This window comes from Clinocottus analis, unplaced genomic scaffold (genome assembly GCF_023055335.1).
Source record: "Clinocottus analis isolate CAN_PGR_092001 unplaced genomic scaffold, fCliAna1.0.p SCAF_3, whole genome shotgun sequence".
Lineage (NCBI taxonomy): Eukaryota > Metazoa > Chordata > Actinopteri > Perciformes > Cottidae > Clinocottus > Clinocottus analis.
The window spans coordinates 4,149,246-4,173,224 of record NW_027176042.1 but is presented as its reverse complement, the minus strand read 5'-3'; the positions used below and the strand labels follow the sequence as shown (position 1 = coordinate 4,173,224).

The 23,979-nt window shown below is 40.2% G+C and overlaps 2 protein-coding genes across 3 annotated transcripts in view; both read left to right on the top strand.

Moving 5' to 3' along the window:
- Positions 1–23,979, top strand: part of LOC137796156 (receptor-type tyrosine-protein phosphatase gamma-like) — a 377,436-nt gene that overhangs the window by 90,743 nt on the left and 262,714 nt on the right. The gene's annotated exons all lie outside the window — the stretch shown is intronic.
- On the top strand, positions 11,008–12,009 carry LOC137795993 (general transcription factor II-I repeat domain-containing protein 2B-like). The gene has a single exon (XM_068593621.1). The coding sequence runs from the start codon at positions 11,008–11,010 to the stop codon at positions 12,007–12,009; it is 1,002 nt and encodes a 333-aa protein (XP_068449722.1).

Genomic DNA, 23,979 nt, shown 5'->3' with positions numbered 1-23,979 from the left:
GTATTAAGAATATGCCTCCCATCTCACTCTCTCTCTCACACGCACACGCGCACACACACACACACACACACACACACACACACACACACACACACACACACACACACACACACACACAAACACACACACACACACACTTGACTGGAAATTAATTTTCAGACTAGCACAATGTCAAGGCTCACTATTGATGGCAGAAGCAAATCTAATTTGCGTACTCCTTGTCGAGCCATTTTGCCATTCAGGACCAGCCACCATCAGAGAGCGCTCAGGCCCTCATGTTGCAGGCTTGAAGTGGGTAAATTAAGATAGGAATTGATGATATGTTGTATGGTCATTTTACTCAAGAGGAAAGCTGTTCCGCTTTATGAGCCTGACAGACAGTAAGTGCTGTTTTCTATCAATTTTTTTCCTTTCACGTGAAAATTAAAATGTCCCCTTAATAGAAGATTCACACATAGGAAAAGTTAATATATTCTATTCAATACCAACATGTTTTGAACCACATGTTAGTTTCTAAAAGACTGACTCTTCTTTTGATTAGACTGGTATTTTTAGATAACAAAATATGTTATAATATCATGGTTTAAATCACAAGTATGATTATTATTATTATATTATTTGTTTGAATATAACATTTAAATAATAAACTTGAATTGCACCTTTATAAAAAAATATGACTTAAGAAAAGATAGTTCAAGACTTCATTTTTACTTTTCTTGAAAAAAAAGGCCCAAAACAAACAATGAATGTATCGATTAACAAGCCTGATTTATCGTCTTCCACTGTGCCACCGAGCTCCATTAAAAACACATCAATGAGTCATACTGGGGGACATGTTGGGGGCGGCTGTGTCCCAAGAGATATCACAAGGTTCGATCCCCAGCTCCTCCTGTCCACACGTCAAAGTGTCCTTGAGCAATACCAGGTAGCTCCCGATGGACAGGCTGCAGCCTGTTGGTTTATGAATGTGTGTGTAAGTGAAGAAATGAGAGGCAAGTTGTACAGCACTTTGTCCAGTAAGGTTAAAAAGGCCCTGTATGAATGCAGTCCACCATTTAACAGGTCCTTCATTACCATGAAAACACACTCCAGGGGGTTTAAATATACACACTGCAGACAGTGTGTGTGTGTGTGTGTGTGTGTGTGTGTGTGTGTGTGTGTGTGTGTGTGTGTGTGTGTGTGTGTGTGTGTGTGTGTGTGTGTGTTGTGGAGGGGGAAGGCGGTTGGGGAACCCTCTAACAATATGTTTGGAGGAAAATGGGTCCCTTGGGAGTAATTATGATTGCCATCTCAAAGATAAACCTCTTTTTGAAGAAGTCATCATGTGAGAAATAAGATAAAATAGCCAGAGAATACATATGCACAGAATAACACAATTATGTCTTTTTTATTTTCCTTTAAATAATTTGTCATAAACAGATATGAAATGATAATATCTTGTTTAATGTCTATTTGATCACGTATGCGATGCGATATATGGTAGCGAGTCCTGATGCCTTTCTCTTTGACCTACTGTCCCAATACAACAGCCTAAGTAACTCATTCAACTGTAAAATACAGCACAATCTTGGTAAAATATACATATTATGCCTCATGGTTTTTGTGTGTGTGTGTGTGTGTGTGTGTGTGTGTGTGTGTGTGTGTGTATAAGTGTGTGTGCGTGCTTCATAACGAGTATCTTACATGGAATAAACACTGTTTATTGGACATAATCCATCCCACAAATATACCATCCTGCTGCTCCTAATATTGACTAGCAGCACCAAATGTGTATTTCTATGCAGTTTTACAATAATCAACATTTACTCCTACTTCTATTTGAATGACACTTGCGACAAGCTGTTTCAGTGAATAACAAAGCATTACGTCAACACAAAACGAGACGTTTGTGAGCTGTTTTTGAAAAATGTATACGTCTTCAGTGGCAACCGATAGGCTCGGGGATCTGTTTGAGCTAGTTTAGCACGCCTGACAGATTGATAGAAATTAAATTTAGGCACCATTCAATAACTCCAAAACAGTTTGAGCCCACATATAGTCAGAATTTGATAGACCTGGACATACAACCTAGTTGTGTCGTCAATGTCTTGCCAGATGTGTTTAGTATGGCGTGACCATACATTTCGGATTGCAAATGCAAGCAGTTGATGGAATTGAACACATGCAGACCCGGGTGGCCCGTGGCACAGTGGATTTTGATTTCCCCAAATGTTGAGACATCCTGCTATATAGGCACCACACAAATGTTCTTGCTTCTTTCTCTTTGGCACTCACAGATAAAAAGTGTAAGGACTGCTGTATATACTTGTAACAAGTGAGAATGAGATGGTGCAACGAATGCTATGCTTTGCTGCAAGCATGTCATATTTTTTAAAGGGACTGGATTAAGACAGCAAGAATATTTCTACGGAAAGGGGCAAGGTTCATTCTCACACTGATGCCATAAATGACTGTTTTATCTGTTATACTTGGCAACTTTTTCAGAAACTATATATTCTAAGTTTTGTCTTGAACCTTTCAGTTTCAAATACAACTGTTTGAAACTTCAGTGAGGGATACATCATTTTCTAAGGAAGTGTTCATACTGGCAAGCGTAGCTGCACAACTTGAAAGTTCAAGTTGTGCAGCTACGCTTACAGCGAAAAAATTACTGGAAAAAAAAGACAAAGGCTCGAGTTAAGAGCAGACTGGGAGGACCCGAAGGATGATTCCACTCATGGACTTTCAGGGACAAATCTCAACTCATTCAGTGAATAAAGCAGAAATTCAAGAGCAACATTTCTGCTAGGATCTGATGATGAACTTCAACACATTCAGAGGACACAGAGGACAAAGAAAGCTGCTCTCAATCAACCTTGCCACTTCTATACTGCCACTGTCATCACATAAATGCCAATAGCTATGTATGTGTGTGTACGTTGATTAAATGAATGGCGGCAACCAATTGAGCTGTCCGTGCAAGGTGTGGGGGGTGATGCATTATAGGAGTACTCTCTGTGATTGCGTCAGTGGCATCGTGTCTAATGCGGGATCAAACTGACTCGCTCTCTAGATCGATCTGATGCTTCCACAGACATCATATTATTTCCACACTTCTCAAGTAGTCCTTGAGCAGCCTTGAATTTTATTTAGGATGGAAGATAGCATCCATCAAGTGCATGTATCAGGTGAGTCGGCTCTGCAGTCATGAAGCACCTCACAATTGGTCTGACATTCAGCTTGAGGCCCTCGTCTAGTCAGTTCATTCCAACAGCACTGCAGCAACCTCCAGTTGAACAAGTCGTTGTCAACAGTAGTTTGAAGTTCCTGCAAAAACAGCACACTTTGATAACCAATTGGCTTAATTTGGTACCCATCTGGGTCTGGGTTTCTTGTCAAGATGCATGCAGAATCATTACTCTTCATTATATTGTTATCACATATGGTATGTCATCTACAAGCTGTAGAAGAGATTCAGCTGCATCACTTTACATGGTGTGTTAGTAATGATGGTGTTTTGTCTCTCTCACTATGATGTTATTTTATGTTCAAAATTGCCAGAGCAGCAATAAATTAACAGACACATAGAAACACATAGAATTCAAACCCCTTTTTTCAAGCCACTGGTTTATACAATATTTTTCCCACCACAAATTTCAACAAGTCCAACCCCAACTTGTCAAATATGACAGCTTGTTCAGCGGCCCTGAACTTCTTTATGACGCTCTATAGTGTTTTTTTTTTTTTAAAATAAACCTGTTCACAGAAAATCACTTGGATAGATTTTGGATAATATTGTGGTTTGGTTTAAAATAAGTATATTTGTTAGGTAGTTAAGTATGTTAGAATCATTTCCATACGTTGCCTTTTGGTTTCGCACATTATGTGAACAATAGTTTCATGCTGAAAGTCCCGTGCTGGATTACGTATGTGATACTAGTTTTGTTTAGAGTCTCCCTCGTAATCATCGAAGCCACACATTACACCAACTGGAGATGTACTGTAACATGTTTCTAATTTCCCGAGGGCCTACATGGCCTAGATTTCAGTTGGTGGCTAGGGAAACTCCTAATATATAAGTACAAGAAAATTAAAACAGAATGAATAAAGTAATACACAGAAGAGGATTCATGGCCCTAGGCTACAACCATTCAAGGACAGTGGTGACTGTATACCAGCTCATGAAATTACCGCAATCTTTTTTACTCTAAGGCACAAAGGGGAAATGATGCCTTAGCTATTGGAGATCAGGGAATCAATATATAAAAAAGAGATGGATAAAATATTGTAAAAAGCTGAAATTTTAGTGGTGCCTGATGGAAGGTCATTAGCTGTTACACTAAAAGTTTTTATGGCATTTTCTGCGAGATGAATACTTAGAATTTATCGAAAGTTAAGCTTTTCTGCCATCTCACTTCTTACAAACTTCAAACTCCCTGCTCTTCAGTGTAGCGCAGGGAGTTTTAAAGTGTGGAGAGACATCAGTTTTGACAGTAATGTCCCATAATGTACTCTTCAGTATGTTGGCCCGCGTATCGCCTACAGGCATTTCCCGGACACCGCCTGCGAAAGCATAGCCGACCGACTCCTCAGCCCCTGTGAAGTATTTTGACTCGCATTGTTTTCCTTGATGGGAGACATAATTCAGCGGGGATGGGAACACCAGCGAGACGGATGAAAATGAAGTGCAGAAATGTGTTTGGGCTCGGAGGGAGGCGAGGGAGAGGATCAGCAAAATGGAGCTTCTATGAATATAGATAAAAACAAGGCAGCACATTAAGATCGAGCAATGAGAAACATAAATGACACAGAGACCCCCCGTAGGTGTGAGCAATGGGAGCAGTTGACTCGAGTGGATGCTGCGATCAGACGAGTGACTAAGAGAATGAAGAACACATTTAACCATTTGACTTTTGAAGCGGGTGGTAAAAATCATCATGAACTTCTTGGTTCAGCTAGAGAACTGCCTTTTTATCGTATTGGATAGTTTGCACTCGAGTAGCTGTACATTAGTGTACATTGGTGATGGAATTTAACGTGATCTTCTTGGAAACAAATTGATATCAGAACACTAGATATTTAAACATCTATTAGAAAGGCCCTCTCTGTCGATCAAGATCATGTGGTATGATTAATAGCACTAGAACAGCTACTAAATGGATCTTGAGGTGAGATTGTTTCTCAGATTCTGTGAACCGGGCATGGGTGTTTCATCAGACATCATGATAATCATTTTAAAGTGAACTTTAAAAGTTACACTTTTTTGATACAACACCCCCACATGTGCTGAAGTAAAAGGGGTTTCAGATGAGCATATTGTATAATTATGCTGAGGCCCTTAGCATAGCACCTTGCTTCATGTCATTAAAGGCATCACAGTATGGGTGACAGAGCTTTCATGAAGTCATTTAAAATGAATCCACTGGTTATAGACATTTTTCATAGATGTGGGAACTATATTTTACAAGAGAAGTAGACTGCGTATGGAGGCTGACGTTGAGAAAGGCTTGAACAAAAGCTTACATTGTTCGCAGGGTCCTGGGTTCATATTCCATCTCAGCACTCACTCATTATATAAAGGTAACTATACATTATTAAACTTTCCCCAAGTCATTTGACTTCCTGCTGGTTTCTTTGTCGTACCAATGAAAACGACGGATCAGTAAAAGATTAATATTTATTTTAGATATGAGAAGTTGGCATTTGTTTTTATAGTACACCACACAACCACACATTTAATGGACTTGTGTTGTATAAAATGACTAGGACTCAATCAATATGAACATTTCATCTGATATGTCTAAGAAAAAGAATCAAGGCAGTTTTCCCATAATGTATTATGCTAATGCAGAATATTAGCATAAAAATGTCATTTTCCGAGCTATTCCGAGATGATGAGGTTCAACCCCTGTCAGTGACTCCAGCTTTGTCAGGTCTTTGTCGCATTCTGTGAATCCCTCAGTCGCTGCTGTTCAGCAGACGCTTTTAGATCTCACTTCATTTTCACTTCCTCTATAGAGACAACTTCCTGCCACACACCTACATTTTTTGTGTGCAAATTACAGTGAATCTTCATTGTCTACCTTCAGACCTCCCGCCGTGTGACTCAGAGCTATAAGATGAATGTGTTTGTACCTAAATGCTTTCTCTGTTCCGACTATACTTTCTATTGGTTCTTCCTTAATTCTTTTCTCTCTCGGTCCCACATGTCTCGTCTTTGTGCTAATAAATTCACTGGCAGCGGGACTCTGTGAAACATTAGGTGAGAACATGGGGAAGGAAGACTGACAGGGGGTGAACACCAATGAGACAATGTGAAAATAAGAATGAAAGGGGTGAAAACATATTTGACGATTAGTGAGGATTCTTTAATAGTTAGGAAGTGTATATTTGCTGCTGACTTTTGACTCTAATTTGCATTTTAACTCTGTCCCAGAAATAGATGTTATTAATTTTAAAAGCTACAGTGAAATGCTTTACTCAGAAGGAGGCTTTTTCACTAGTATTTCAGACTATGTCCACTTCTTATGAACAGCCTTTGCACCCCAGTTGTCCAGCTGATACAGAAGCCAGTCTAATGCTGATATGGGTGGACAAAAATAAGATATGTTGGTTATGTCATAATGTAATCAGTTTCTCATGTTTGACGTGCTGCTGTTTACATTACATTGTATTTCTTTAATTTTGTTTGTATTCTGATCATGGGGTGTTACATAAAACCAGATTAGTGCTTGAATTGTAATTTTAAAACAAGATATAAATAGAAATATTAACATGAAATAATTCTGGAACTCTAAATAAGCTCCCTGAAATGCTAGGCCTGATGCGCCTTGTTGGATGTTTAACTCAAAGTTTCCACAAGGTATTTCCAACACTGACATATTGTGTTTTGTCAGAAATTGGAATACATTGTTTGTGTGGGAACCGCGTCAAGAGTCCCACAAAGGAACAAAGAATAACACATTAAATCTATTAAATGAAGTCAAATTACTAATTAAAATACTATAGTTTAAAAAAAAAATTTGAAATGAACAGAGGCTCTATCAAAACATTTCCTCCGGCTCGTATGTGCATTAAAGGGTTATAAACCCATCACATCCATCTTGAATCCATTAAATGATCCCCGATGATAACATTCAATAGAATTCAATTTGACTAATAAACGTTCTTTATTTTTGGCACTTCGGTACTCTTTTGGTAGAGTAAATGAGTCCATTTAATTAAAGTGGCTGCTACTTTTTTGTCAGGAATATAGTGCTAAATGTAAGCTAATCAATATGTTCTCCTCCGTTAATAACTCTTTTGAGTCACTTTAATGGGGATTTACATTAATTAAGGGGGACATAATGTAAATGGAACATGTGGCTGGTAGAGATTGTTAGATGAAAATCTGTGCCGCATTTCCTTTTTCTATCACTGTTTCACAGCTCCTGACGGTGATTGTGTGTGTGTTTGTGTGTGTGTGTGTGTTTGTGTGTGTGTGTGTATGTGTAGTTTAATAAGTATGCTGCAGCGGCCTCCCTTCCAGTCTGCAGCTGTAATGGAATGACCCGGCACTGCTGACAGCACACTCCACTAAAATGGGGCCGCGTACACATCTGCCAGTGTAGCCCTGCCACATAATTGTTCAATTTACTGTACAGCCAATATCCCCGTGCTGTAATTGAATATGACTTTGTCCTGTTTGAGTAATCTCTTCGTTTCATGCCACGACCCCTCATTGGAGGGAGAGAGAGACACAGAGACAGACATGGGGGAAACAGAGAGAGTGAAAGAGGTGAGAGTGAGAGGTGAGTAAAAAGCGTCTTGCGTAGATAAAGCATGTAGGTCACATTGAGCTGCCGGGCTTTTGGCAATAAGATCTTTGCTGTTGACATCATCACTCAGCTCCACCATCAGAGAGAGAGAGAGAGAGAGAGAGAGAGAGAAAAAGAGAGAGAGAGAGAGAGAGAGAGAGAGAGAGACAGAGAGAGAGAGAGAGAGAGAGAGAGAGAGAGAGAGAGAGAGAGAGAGAGAGAGAGATGAACAAATGAGAGTTGGCTCTCATTTGAAAGATAATTTTATAACATCAAGGGAGACACAAATCCAAAGAATTCAATCTGCTTAAAGGCACTCAAAAGATATACCATTCCAGTTCTGGTTGGTTGTGGGACACCTGTGCTTACCGGCTGATACAGATCTCCCAGTTTCTGCTTGTTCCAATAACAGCTCCGCCAGACCCCTCCGTGGACTACCAGGATTCATCGTGTCATGTCACGTTTTAATAAAGTAGCCTTAGAAAGTGTGGAAATAAGACTGACACTTCCCCTTTGTCTTCCACACAACATCCAGTTTTAGATTATTTCATCAGTGATTCCTGTGAATCCCTGCTCCATTAGTAAGATTTAAAACTACTCCTTATATCTATACATACTTATATCTATACAGTGGTGTTGGCCACTATGCCAGCTGTGAGCACAGCACGAAAATAAGCTAGTAGGGTAAAATAATTATAATACATGTAGTGTATTTGTGAAAAACAATTACATTATAAAATAGATATAACTTTTAATGTAGCTTTTTAAAACTTTGTAATTCTGTTTAGGCCAGCAGAGAAGGCCTAGCTGGCCCTCACGGCCCGCCACTGATACATACATATTTGTATATATTAGTGTCGGGCAGTCAGGACCTTCTAAGCCTTCTCTGACCATTAACATGCGCTGTGATTGGTCAGTGAGGCACCTTGACTTCTGTCTACCAGAAAACTAGCTGGCTGAACAGTAGGAAGGAAGGAGTAAGTTGTTGAAAAATATTTAGAGAAGCAATGACATTTTTATAGTTTTGCTTGGTGTATTTCTTTTATACTCTATGAAGGAGTAGACTTGGTGGTGGATTTACTGGCAACGCCTTTCTCATGGATGATGTTTCAGGAAAGGCTAGAAACTTCTAACTTCTACCTAGAACCAAAAAGCTACCACGCTGGTAAATTCTGACTTGCTTGTGCACTGATGACGTCATTCACACAGCGGATTACGGAAATGTGGTGAGTGAAATACTGGCTTTGTAACTTATTCTTTACATGTCTAGGTGTATTTAATCATAGACAGCGCTGCTGCTGCTGCTGCTGCTGTTGCCGCGGTTGCTGCTGGTCAGACCGGGGCACACTTCTCCTGTGTGTGCAGAGCAGCGGCCGTCCTAGCTGGTGGATGAAGTGGCTTCGTGGGTCAGGCCCCGCGCATTGTTCAACTGCATAGTTTCTGGGTTTTTTTTCGCGTGGTGGAGCAGGTCCGCGGGTCAGGTGTGAGACTTTTTTCCCCAGTCCGGTCCTAATGTGGACTACACGGCACATATTGAAGGCCTGATTCAATATAACTGACATGTCCTGCCATTAATAGCATTAAACATAGGGTTTGATTTAAAAGAAAGACAAATAATTAATTTTTCACTTTTACACTTTTTTTCTTTTTCTTTCCTGACTCCTACTTTGTGAAACAAATTTGATTCATCAAATATTATTTTCTCGTGTTTATTTGCTTCGCTTTACATATTTTGATTTACCTCCTCCTCTGGTCATCCTCTTCAGCTCTAATCCCCTTTTGTGTCTTTCCAAGAATACCTCTGGTGGTGACAGACAAACAGATAGAGAGACAGACAGACGGACGGACAGAGACAAGCAAACAGACAGATGGATAGATGGACAGAGAGTCAGACAGATAGACAAAGAGACAGAGTGATACACAAATGGATAGATAGACAGACACAGAGACAGACTGAGACAGACAGACAGACAGACAGACAGACAGACAGACAGGCATAGAGGGCAGAGGGAATTGGATTTTGCGTCAGGTGTTTCTGTTGAGGATGTCATCAGTCGGGGGTCAATGTGTCACCAGTTAAACCAAGGAAAAAACCACCCAGTTGTGTGTGTGTGTTTGTGTGGTAACATTTGTCCTGTCTTGTGTGTGAATCTCTTTACACCAGACCCGGGCATTGATCGGCCCTTCAACTTCGCATTATTACTGAACTGCAACTGTTTACTGCTGGCCCTAACCACGCCCAAAAATATATAATAGGTATTCCGTTTTAACTAAGCTATCGGCTGCTCTCCACGCCATCCGCGCTGACACATACACAATCACGTCTTGTGTGTGTCCCTCACCCCATGCCTGCTGAAACACATTCATTGTCACACGAACAGTAGGAAATTACAGAGCATCTGCACAGTACAGCATTTAACTTGAATATAACCACAGAGTTGTTATAGTATTTTGTAATTTTACCAAACACGTGCACTAAAACGTGGTTGCTTATATATGTTTATTTATACGTTTTTTTCAACGTACCGAATGACGCAATATGTGTGATGAGACGAGTGATTGACGTTACATGACATTACTGACATTACTGACATCACCTTGTCACAAGATAGCCAAAAATGTCTGCTCATGCTAAAAAAAGAAAGGTTGCTAAGTTTTTAACAAAATATGGACTGCTAAGTATTTATTTACTAAAATCGGAGGTAAAGCCGTGTGTTTAGTTTGCGAAGAGCAGATTGCCGTTTTTTAAGAATACAATTTGAATCGACATTACAATACGAAACATGCGGGAAAATACAAAAACTTGACCGATGCTGAACGTGCACGGACATCAGAAGCTTTGCTACAGCAGCAACAAAGCTGTTTTACCAACATCCAATGATGCAGCAACCAAGACCAGCTTTGTGATATCCCACAAAATTGCGAAAAACAGCAAGCGATTTTCGGAGGGGGAGTTCATTAAAGAGTGCTTGGTGGACTCTGCGGCGCTAATATGCCCCGAAAAAAAAAGAAGCATTTGAAAAAGTCCCGCTGTCCAGGCGAACCGAGACGAGAAGGGTCGAGGAGATCGCGTGGAATCTGGAGCTTCGGCTGCAACGTGAGGTGGCAAATTTGGACTTTTTCTCCTTTGGACGAGAGCTGTGATGTACTTGACACAGCCCAGTTACTTGTATTTTTTCGTGGGATAACGAAAGACTTCAAGATTACAGAGCAGCTGGCAATGCTGCGGTCAATGAAAGGGACGACGACGGGGAACGATCTGTTCACGGAGGTAACTGCATGCATGGACGAGCTGGGACTGAGATGGGACAGACTGGCAGGTGATGCCAGTCTGGCATCACCAACCGATGGTTGTCCAAATCTGACAGGGAAAAATGTTGGACTTTTGAAATGGATGCAAGATAAAGTGACTGAAATCGACGCAGATCAGAAATTGGTATTGTTACATTGTATTGTGCATCAGCATGTGTTGTGCAAGTCAGTGCTAAAAGTGAGCCATGTTACTGATGTTGTCACTAAAACAGTAAACTTCATCAGGGCACGAGCATTACATCACAGACGGTTTGTTTCGCTTTTGGAGGAGCATGAGACTGAACATGGTGACATTGGTTACTATTCAACTGTCAGATGGCTCAGCCTGGGCAGAGTGCTGAAGAAATTTTGGGACCTGAAAGCAGAGATTCAGGAGTTTTGTGAGACAAAAGGCAAAGACATCCAAGAGCTCTCAGATGGGGACTGGATGGCAGATTTAGCATTTGCTGTGAATGTGACTGCACTGATGAATGAACTGAACACCAAACTGCTAGAGAAGGGCCTTTTTGTTCATGACATGCACAGCCAGGTGAAGGCTTTCATGAGAAGGTTGCAGTTTATTTCAAGCCAACTGGAGAGCAACACTCGCACTCACACGCTAACCCTGAAAGAAGTCACACCATCAGCTGATCACCTCTGCAAGTACTCATCCAAGTTAGGAGCACTGCATGGTGAGTTTTCAAGGCGATTTGAAGACTTCAAAACAGTCGAGGATGAAATGCACATGGTCTCCTCTCCCTTCACCTGCAGTGTGGATAATGCACCCAGCGATGTTCAGCTGGAACTCATTGACTTGCAATCTGATGCGGTACTCGCGGAGCACTTCAAGTCAGAATCACTGCTGGATTTTTACTCCTCTCTCAAGGAGGAGAACTTTCCAAACATGAAGAGACCTACATATGTGAACAAACATTTAAACTGACTTTGATACACTTGGTAAAGCCCAACAGACACTAGATTTCTCTCACTGAACCAGAAAAAAGAACTGAAAAACCATCAGACAGAAGACACAGCTCCTCTCTTGAACACAAGTTGTATTGGTACATTTTTGGTTTCTCGTTGTTCCTCCTGCATCGCTCTTTTCCATTTTTTAATGTAGTGACTCAGTTTCTTTTTGTTGTGATAGTGGCCGAGCTGCGACCAGCATGCAGTTCGGCAGTGTTATTAGCGTTACAAATTGTTCATGTGTAACAAACTGTGTCGTGGACGTGGTGTTTTACAATGTTCCATTACCATTGTTTTTTGTGATTGAATAAATTACATTTTTTGTAAGGCAATCTAACTTTTTCATTGCTTAATAATCATAACATATACTCTTACCAGTCACAGCTTTTCAAAACAAAAAGAAATACAATTAATGGTATGCATAAATGAGTTCAGGCTATTGGCCCGGCCCTCCACTACATTTTCTGTTCCTCATGTGACCCCCGAGGAAAAATAATTGCCCACCCCTGCTTTACACGGTCACATTATTGGGACTTGCTTACGTATGGATAAAATGCACTTCCACATAATGTAAGCCATTTCATTTAAAAGTGAGGACTTAGTTTTTAGGTTAGAGTAGGGTTTGGCTCGGTTTGGTGATGGTTTGATTATGTCTTCAGGAAATGAATGAAAATCAATGTAATGACCCCAAAAGTCATGAAAACAGGACGATGTATGTGTTGTACATCAAAAGGTCAGCCCTGGCTGGAGTCAGGAGTCAATGTAAACATGAATTGTGATTTGGTGAAAACGCCAGCTGCTAATTTGATCCCCACAGCTAAAGGTGCTAGGATTTGAGCGTCAATAAATCATTAGCACATTAAATTTCACACATTAGTATAATTAGTGTGAACAAATGAGGCCATTGATGTGGAGACGGGCAGCTTCTGCCAGCTCTCTCCGCTGCTGCATCTTCCTCTGGCTAACATTTGGTTAGAAAAGGAATGGAGAAGAGTGTTTGTGCCCATCCAATTCAAAATCAACAGGTTTACAATCTCTGATTGATCGTACATACAAGCATACCATCTTTTTTTTAAAGCATGGTGGTATTGTGAGCCTTCAGTAGAGAAAGGTAGTGTGGCCTTATGGCAAGACATCTTAAAAGTCTCTTCCGATGTCATTATTTTCTGATTTACTTGTCGTAACGCAGTCCAGGGGAGCGCAGTACAATAGCCCCCCTTAGATGTCCTGAAGAGCACGGCTCAGCCTGTGAAAACAGGTGTCCATTGTGGGTTTGGGAGATTTGTGAGGAACCTCAGGTGAAATCACTTCGATAGCTTGGGCCAGATGACACATTTATAACAGACACACTGGAGTTGTGGAGTTTGAAAGACGTGGGTGTTTTCCAGGCAATGAGTCTCTAATGAAAATATGCTATTTGTTGTGTTTTGGGAAATGGAGGATCTATTGTCTTGGCTCCATGTTTACATAAGAGTCCTAAAGTTTAGACATCTCCGTCTCTGTTGCTTCCACATTGATCATTATTTTTTATTACACGTTTCTTGACTCTTATTGTTAATAATTACATAAGTAAATAGTCTATAAAATATAGTTTCTATTCTCTTGTGGGAATTATATAGTATAGTACTTTCTCATTTAATCAAGACCTTTAGTATACAATAATCAAATGCTGTCAACTTTTATATACCAACCTGAAAGTTGGTGCGTTTATGTATGGTAAATTAAATGTTCATTAATTTATATTGACACATACATTAATGAATTAAGTTAATTCTGTTCTTATATTTAATGGTTTCTCCTTTGTTTAAGCTGGGAACTATGGTTCTGTGTAGTTTATGTCAGAAGTAATTCACAGCATGTAAAATCTGTTGAAAATAGGCCCAAACCAGCTCCTGCAGAAGTGGCTCAATCACGGTAACTGATTTGGTGTGAACCTCGTTTTGGGTCAATAACGATAATTGAACCCCATTAACCCTCGATGCAATCAGCAGCTAGTGTCCTGTTTGATTGTCTGAGCTCTGGTAGAACCTTCATACTGGTGGTGAAGGAGTTGGGTGAATGAGCAAATCAGCTCATGTACTAGAGAGAGCGAGGCGGTGTTTAACCTGACTGAACTGCTGCTCAGCTCCATCGCTACTGGATTATGTTGTTGGGTGCTTTTTCCCTCTTTTCCAACTCCGCCGACCTGACCCCCATCGCTGACCCATAGTACGTTCCTGTGGCTGGGGAGGAAGGTGCAATCAAGCCAGTCGGATGCTCAACCAGCACACCCTCATGCCCCAGTCCCCCCTCCTATCCCTCTCTCCCTCCTTCTCTCCCTCAGCAGCATCTCCCAGCAGCAGGCGGAGCTGGATGGATTAGCCGAAGCGGGCGGCGTTCCTGACGCTGATTATGGTTTACTTAGAGCAAGCGGTGTCTACTCCCGGTCCATTCTTCATCCCTATATCCGCCGATAATATCCAACCACCACACGCAGCGATACACTCGAGGGACTGCCTGTGTTGTACTTTATCTAATGCCTCCCCCCGCAGAGCTGCGTGTGTGCATGTCGACCCGAGAAGATCCAGTGCTGCTGTGCAGGCAACTGGGAATGAGAGTCGTTTGTGAATTAATTTTCGATGAGCTGAGAGTCGGATTTGAACTTAATAGGGACTTAGATGTACACTCCTCCTCCCCGTCTCTTTTTATTCCACATCCGCACTGCTGCACATCACTCACAAACGTGCGTGTGTGTGACTGTGTACGCTCATTCCTCGCTCTTTGACTAATGGTAAGCTAGGCTACGCCCTAGGCCCCTGTCTTATCCATCTGAGTGTGTGTCTGCGTGTGAAAATGTGTGTGTGTGTGTGTGTGTGTATGAGTGTGTGTTTGCGTGTGTGTGAGATAACGGGTTGGGGCAGGACGCTCTGTCTCATTTATCTGCTGTTGACGTTGAGTGTGATTTCCTCTGCTGAGGGGAAGCGATGCCCCTGCTTATTAATTATGCCTGAAATATTAAAAAGACTCCATCAAACATGAATTATTAATTCATTTGGCCCAGATCATCTCGGCTAAAGATTTCCAAGACTTGTCATACATCATCTGACGAGGCCGTGACAACACTGCGGTAGTGAGAAGCAGGATGTTATATCCCTGTAAACACAAGGTGTGTGTGTTTGACAAAGACTGAGAAACTGAGCGCGTGTGCGCCTGTGTGTGTGTGCGTGTGTGTGTGTGTGTGTGTGTGTGTGTGTGTGTGTGTGTGTGTGTGTGTAATACAAACTGCTTTAAGACACCTTCTGGTTCACTCTTGGCTGTATTTGATTTGCACATTTTCTTTTTTACTTCGATAATAACGCCACAGAAAGTAGTGCTATACTACATATCAGCTCTTGATGATTTGGGTTGTCGATCTGCAGTTATTAGCACAGTTGCATGGCAGCCACAAGGTCCTGGGTTCAAAACCGGGAGGTCATAAACCATACAAATTTGGGTATGTGGCAACTCTAAATGGCCCGCAGGTGTGTTAGCCCTGTGATTGACAGTTGAGGGGTGTACTTCACATATTTAGATCTTTCTCATTGGTGCCAATTCAGTATTCACAAGTTGTCCAGATGTATAGTACTGTAATGTACAGACAGGCTGCCAAACCAAAAATAATCCTAATGTTGAAGCTGGACTATTAGCTTTGTAAAAACATAGTTGAGTAATGTCGACCTGAACAGGGAATGAAGTCACTCTCCCTCTTCGTGTGTTGCAAGTCGAGCATCTCTGAGCTTTGTTTACATCGTTGGGTCGGCGGCATGTGTTTATTCAAGTGTTTGCTCCTCACTAGTTAGTTAATGGCCACAACTTTGCACTGCAGTGCACCTGAGTGAGAGCATGCTCTCATAAGGCAGAAACATAGCTCCCTCCCATATGTTCACACTCAGGTAAACACTGTTGGCTCCGTCAGCACTGTTGCCACTGTTAACGCTGCTAACAACATGTTGAGAGACGTGAAAAAAATAGAAATGCTCAGAATTTCCTATCGAGGACCTTTAAATAAAAAAAAGCTGGTTACTTAGACAATAATAATATGACTTGATTGTAGATTGTGTCTAGTTTATTAGTGATTGAGCTTCTGTGAAAATTAGAAATTCACAGTATCTGAAACTTTGTGATGCATTTGGTCCGTTTATATCATTTAAGGGACAGAGATCAGTTTACATTATATTTTATAATAGATTCCCACAATCCATTAATGCATAGTCCAGTATATGTTCTGCCTCTCCCTTGTGGAGGAAGCTTGAATGTAAATTACTGATTGTATAATGCAGCTTTAATATTGTCACAACATAATACATACAGACTGTACAGTACAGATGTAGTGTGACTGGTAGTGTAGAAGTAGCACAAGCAGTACAAGTGTATTAATGATGGGTAACGTGCGTGTGCACATGTATACAAATCATACGCCTTAATGTGTTTGCAGGCAGCCATGCGGAGCTTTCTCCATGCTTATTAGTTGTGAGATATGACAGAGATCACAAGAGGGCCTGATACAGTAAAACTACATTTCCCTCACAGGGGGATGAATGGTCTTGTTGCGCAGCCACTTAGTCACTATTGTTCATGATCTACAAGGCCTTGATGACAGAGGACAGGTTGTGCTATGTACTGTAGATGGAAATGGAACATGTTCCTGTCCCCACAGAACAAGGGTAAACCTGAAGCTGTTGCACTCACACAGACAGGAATAGAAAGGCTGGTTTTTCTTTTTTCTTCACAAAACACACTGTTCATTTTGAAATATGTCCCGTCCCCACAGCGATTGCTGTAGATGTGCTATGAAATAAGAACAAATGCATGGCCAATTCATCATCTTAAATTGATTCAAAAACTGATTGTAAGTAGCGATTTAAGAAATCAGAACCAGCTGCTAGTACTCTTGAGTAAAAGAAGGAAAAAGTAAACTACAATTGTGAGCCGTTCTTAAAACATCTTTAGGAGGAACCAATGACCCACAGAGTATGGGAAGCGCAAAGAATTCAGAGACAAACACATTGGTTCTGGTCTTTGTCTGTCAGAAATATTAACCAACTGAAAATTGAAAAAAAATAATGTTGATCGAAGATCGGAGAACAAGTCTCAGTCGTCAAAGTTGATTTGTTGAATCAATTATTCCTCCAAACCTCCTCCCTAAGAGTGAAATTTGAACGTTAAATGTCACGATGACAGAAATAAACTGTGGAACGATATTACTTTACTGCATTTTTATGGGAAACAGACTTGTATTGCACTTTTAGGTAGCACTTTATAATAACTGCACGCTATCATTAGTAAATACTTTATTTACAAATGGTAAATACAGCCTATATAAAGTGTGGAACAATGCTTTATAAACGATGAATTTAGTGTTTACTCATACTTAACTAATGCTTCATAGCGTGCAGTTATTATAAAGTGTTACCTACTTTTCTACTCTTTTAACCATCCAAAGCCAATTCATACCCATTCATTCAATGGAGGGAGGGGTCAAGTGTCTTGCCCAAGGACACATTGTTGCTCTTCCACTGAGCAACAGTCGCCTTGTAATAATTGAATTGCTTTAAAGGCCCAAGCCTTATATATATACAGTATATTCTTTGACCAAATTGATACAATGTATATGGCAGCTGCTATTATCACCCAGGTGTCAGAAGCCAACAACAATAAGAGCACCAGGACAGAATAGCCAATGTGCACCCGGGTGCATAAAGTATTGCAGAAACAAGGACCCAGGTTTGCATCCGACTCTGTCACAACTTAGAAGATCTTAGAAAAATGATATTTCTTAAACCTAAACTAGTAGTTTTTTTTGTCCAAACCCAACTAAACTAAAAACAATACTTAAAATAAAAAAATAGGTCAACTAAATATAAAAATATATTTCTCACAAGACTCAAACTACATTCTGCTGGACTCGAACTTCACTCTCCGAGAAGAAGTCCTGAGTTTGACCTATTTATCCAACACAACCTAGACCCTAGTTTGTACTACTACTATTACTATTACTTCAACTACTTTTAAGTCATTCAGCCAATAAGAGCTTTGTGCTCGAGCTAATTATTGCTAAATAAAATAACATATTTAACTTGGCCAAGTATAAATTGCCAAGCAGCTGTCATTTAACTATTTCTTTTTTTTCTTTTTTTTTTTAGACACAATGCATTTCCTTCATACAGTAAGGGATTATATGTTAATGTTTTTATTTTCTTTAATTTTCAGTGATCATAACTGAAAATGTAAATTCTACATCCTGAAAAATTCAAATTCTCCTAAATATAACTGATGTTGCAGGATCTTTGTTTTGAAGTTTTAGAGTTCTTTAGTTTGATTTCAGAAATCTGTTTTCCAGTCAGAATATGTGTTATTTTGTTATTCTGAATCAGACACAACCGACGGATACAGAGCTGGAGTTTGAGGTCTATGTGAAGCTGCTGATCCCTGCATAGTTTTACTGATCCAACCTAACTGTCCAGGGTTCTAGCAACAACGTGAAAATCTACTCACTGCCATGTCCCCTTAAGGCAGAAAATTGCTGTGTGTAGTACTTTGAAATAACACATCACTCTCACAGGCTGGAAAAGAAAATTCCACCATGAGCACTGGGGATGCTCAAATGATCTGAAGTGAATATCTCCACTCAAAAACAGTGCATCCGCGCTGCTTAGGTTTAGAAATATCTCTCTGAGTCCACTGGGAAGGCCTGGGAAACATAGCGATATGATTTAAGATATGATCAAATGAATCCTTCACAAGGGGATCAATAACTGCATGTTTTAATTGTTTCTCAGCAGGAGTCACTTAAGTTAAGTGTGACAAGGAATCGGAAGAAAGCTTTTCAAAAATGTGTTATTGTCCAACTAGTAAACTAGTGTTGGTATTCCTGTCACACTGTCATATATTTTGTTGTGGATACTTGTCCTGAGAAGATCAAGGTATGGACCTTTCCTCTATACAGCCAGCAACACATTGCTCTCTAATCTCATAACATACTAGATCATCAATGAATTACAGCGTTTGTAGCTTTACCCATGAACATGAATGAGCTGTAATCCATAGATACCCCACACATTCAATTTTTGTCTAATCATGAACAAGGAAGGAACAAACATGGGTAGGAGAAGAGGTGGATATGTGAAATAAAAACTGTTCTTTGAAAAGACTGTTTAACGAGCAGAAATTGACATGTGTTGTTGGCTTTTGCAAGATATCATAGAAACAGTTGTGTGAGAATACATTAAATATCCTCATCCTTCCCAGAAGATAAACCTTTCCCACTTGTTCTTGAGCTTCTTGACAGTGCTACAGGTAAACCTTGTGAACTGAAACACAATACATACAAGTGTTTTGCAAATGCTAAAATACAATTATGTATTTAGCGACAACAAAACTAAATATATAATGTCTTCTGCAAAAGTAAAAATTCACACTTACACATTTTCACATTTTTGCAACACAATTCAACCATCAAACTACAAATACAGGTTTTTCGCTATTATTTACTCACAAATAATACAATTATTACAGCAAAGCAGCAACAACGATAAAGAAAAAAATATACACTGCTAGTCTTTGTATACCTCATACAGGCTTCTCTGAAAGATTGTCCCAATAAAACATATACTCACATTTCAATGGACACAAAAATACAAAGGCTTCAGAAAAAGAAAAAAAAAAAAAAATGACATAAATATATTTTATTTTCTTTATCGTTGTTTTCTTTAGTAGATGGTAAATTGACTTTGCTTGTATCTTCCGGCCATTTCAAAGTGCTTCAACACTACCATTCATACAGTGATGGGAGGAGTTACCATGTAAGGTTCTAACATCTAAGATTCATACACCGTTGGTACAGCTTTGGCAGGAATTTGGGGTAAGTGTCTTCCCCAAAGACACATTGACATGGACTAGCAGAGCTGGGGATCGAACTGCCGATCCAGTGATGGAAGGACGTTTCGTTCTTTTATCTGTTCGATGTTTGTCCAAGTCCTTGGGTAAAACACAACCCAAATGGTTCCCGATAGATATACTGATATGTTCAGTAAAAATAGTTTCTTTTGAGAAACGCGTCTTTTGGGTGACATTATGTTTCTCTGTATTTGCTGTTGCACATAAATAGCTCAGAGAAAGACTGAGCGTTATATATGCAGGCTATTAATAAAGACCTATGAGTCCGGCTCATTCTGTTCAGAACAGATTGTCTCAATATAGTTTCTGTATTGTAAATGAGCATTTCCATGTCTTTAGATTTGACTTTAGACCTGTGTATTCTTGTTGGTTTCAGAGCAGGAGCAGCATTGTTATCTTTAGTATGTAGAATGGGAGGCTTGAGACTGGAGCTCAGTGAGCGCTCTCTCTCCTCCGTCTGAGCCAAACCGGCCTGCTTGCCTGGATATCATTTATCCTCTGTGTCTGACATGACAGCCATGATGACGAGACAAGTGCCTCATCACTCACCGTTTAGGGCTGAAAAAACCCACGTGCATGTGTGTGTGTGTTGTGTGTGTTGAGGAAACCTGAATCAGGCTAGGGTCAATGACTTTTTGAGGCCGTCCTCGCCATTTCTTTCTGATTCTTTCCTTCCAATTCCTTCGTCTGTCCACATCCTAATCCATCTGCCCTCTTTGTGTGTGTCTGTGTGTGTGTTACCATGGGACCATCAAACCAACCCATTTCTTTCTCTCTTTTCATTGCTGAGCATGCACACACACACACACACACACACACACACACACACACACACACACACACACACACACACACACACACACACACACACACACACACACACACACACACACACACACACACACTGCAATCACCTTTTAATTCCCTTTGATGTATTACTCTGGCAGGAACCAATTTTAGCGCCCAGAATTGGGCCTTAAATCACCAAATCACCTCCTTTCACCCATCCAGCTATCTATCAACCTGCCTCAGATAAAAAAAACTGAAATATCAGCAATGTAAATAAATTAGTATACGCTGCAATGGCTTGTATAAATATTGTATCGACAGGGATTGAAGGATTTGTTTTAGCATTGATGGATGACAGCTGTGTTGCTGCCAAAACATGAAGCTTTTTTGCTGCCAGCAGACTTTGAAGTGTGTGTGTGTGTGTATGTGTATGTGTGTGAGAGAGAGCGAGATATCGCATGCATGGCTATGTGCATCTTTTAAGAAGCTTATTTCTCCTTGTGTGTGACTGGGTTTAGATTGTCCCAAAGGACTTCAGGACAACAGGGTTGTCCTTGAAAATCAGGAAAACCTGAAGTTTTTTTAATGCAGCTCTACAGATCTCTTCAAAACAACTATGAACTTAGTATAGAGGTTTTTAGAATGCAACAGGAGTGCAATCCTTTGATCTCATATGAGCTTTTCAAAATGCCATATTTGTCTTATGTATGCAACTGCAGCTAAAATTCATGTCATCATAGCTCGGCCAAATTAATGTTAGCCTGTTAAAAATTACACACAAAAAAACAAGTGAAATGTTTAAACAAGCAGGATTCTATTTTTCACAGAGAAGAAGTCTTTAAGAATTTACGCATTCCTCTGAAAACTGCAGTTTCTTACAACTTGGATTGTATTTTTTTCCATCAGTTCCATGAGTCATGATGGCATTGTCATCACCAAAGTAAATGCTGAGGAGATCGATAGACATCGTCTCACAAAAGCCCTTTCTCTTATTGTATATGTTGGCAAAGGCAACAGTCTATGTATTCATTGGATTACAGGCCTACATATGAGCTAATCTGTCTTCATGGACTATCACTGTAATTTTTTTGAGGAGATTAATGACCCTTTTGTAGCTGTCAACATTGAATTCAAAGTAAAGTACAACATAAATGAATAATGAAAGCTGTTTGAGGAAAGAATGACAGCTGGGCTTGTGGTCTTTGGCTTTCTTACTGGTGTTTGAATGCACAGGCTTACCGGGCTAACTCCCGACGGACACAACGGGATGCTCCACACGTTAAGATGCAGCGGTAGCCGGCACTATAGCTTTCACAAGTGTAAAAAAAAACATCTGTATGTCTGGCTGGGATCTGTTTCTCTCACTGACTCACTCTGACTGACAGAGTGAAGAGAGCGAGGAGACTGATGCTCGTAAATAAAAGGAGGTTCTCCTTTGATGCTCTCTTTTCCTGTGTGTCTGTGTGTGGGTGTGTATGTGTGTTTGTGCGTGTATGCATGTGTGCATGTGTGTGTGTGTGTGTGTGTGTGTGTGTGTGTGTGTGTGTGTGTGTGTGTGTTAGCATACATATGCGTGTATCTTATGTGAGAGAGATTGATACAGTTGGCCTGCAGTGATCCGGCCTCTACCTTTTGGTGATGTATAGCCTATAGTGGATCTCTGTAGCCCATTGAACCTTTGAATATCATCAAATATTTCTCACTGAAGCTTTGCAGGGACAACCCAAACTGCATATAACAAGATGTAGCTGGATGTATTGTATGTTGTCTAAACTCAAATGTCCAGACTCCTTTTGCCAACTCATGGACTTTTCTTCCACACTATGAAGTCCACAAGCAACCCTTTTGCGGTCATGTTTTGAGGGATAAAATTGTTTATGTGCCTTATTATATATTATAGTGCCTTATTTTTCTTCTCAAACAACATGGCATTTAATTTAGAATCTGTAAAAAAGGGCAGTTCTAGGAAAAGTTAGGCTTACAATAAATATCTCTAATGCAGTGCTAATGCAGCTCCATATACATATCATGACTTTAAATGGCAACTGCTGGGAGCAACATTCCTTTAGCACACACACACACACACACACACACACACATATACACACACACGCACACACGCACACACACACACACACACACACACACACACACACACACACACACACACACACACACTTACCTACTCATGGGTATTCCCAATCCTAATTACAGTTTGCTTGTTTCCATGTTTGGTTTCCATGTGTCCTGGTTTACTCTGTGATTAATGTCGACCACCACAGCTGGCTGGAGAACAGGCTACTTTCTTTTGCAATTTGCTTTTGTTGTGAAGGTTTAGTAGAGAAAAGTTAGTCAACAGAAACTAAATATATTCCAAACCCACATCTGAAGGTATGCCGGGACAGATTCTAAAGATCTGTAGACGAAACTTCTTCATTCTGGCTTATTACCGGCAAGCAGTATAGTTTGTCAAAGCATGGGGAGGCCAGATCTCTGCAGGAGAACAGAGACATGCTAGGATGCTACATCTTTAATGTAAGATGTTTCCTGCTCTTGTATGTGTGTACTGAGGCAGTATTATTCAGTGACATCTGATGATCTCATTATTGTCAGAAGTTTATTCTTGACATTGCAACTTCAAAAGAGCAATTTAACTAATGTGCCTAATTTACCTGTTCACCTTAAACCTTTTTCTTTCTTTTTCTTCTTTTGAAATTACAGTACTTACCTTGTTTTTATTTTATGTGTGAGGTTTCTTTGTTGTTAGCTCTTGATGCAAAAATGGATTGGATGGAGGTCATAGCAGGAGAAAAGATGGAATGATTGGAGAACAATTTTATTTAATTAGATTCCTTTTTTGCTATATTTAGTAGAATTACAGAACAAGTACAGAACAAATATACTACTACTACTACTACTACTACTACTACTACTACTACTACTACTACTACTACTACTACTAATAATAATAATAATAATAATAATAATGTTTGTTAATCCTATATTATGCTGTAAAAGTCAAAGCAGGCTCACTGGAAGTAGCCAGATTTTATTTTGAAGGTGTAGTCCAACAGGGTGATGCTTCACTCTCAAGTTGAATCCAGTTTCTCTCAGTTGGAGTTTGCATGTGAGCACTGCAAACTCCCCAAAACTGAGATTGAGCTGCTTTGAAGCTAGAAAGCAAATTAAGCCCTCTGCTCAATGAAATATAAGGACCCGGTTTCTCCGGCGGCTGAGAACATCG

Excerpts from the sequence above, each read along its gene's own strand:
- LOC137795993 (XM_068593621.1), top strand. The coding sequence starts at position 11,008 with ATGAAAGGGACGACGACGGGGAACGATCTGTTCACGGAGGTAACTGCA.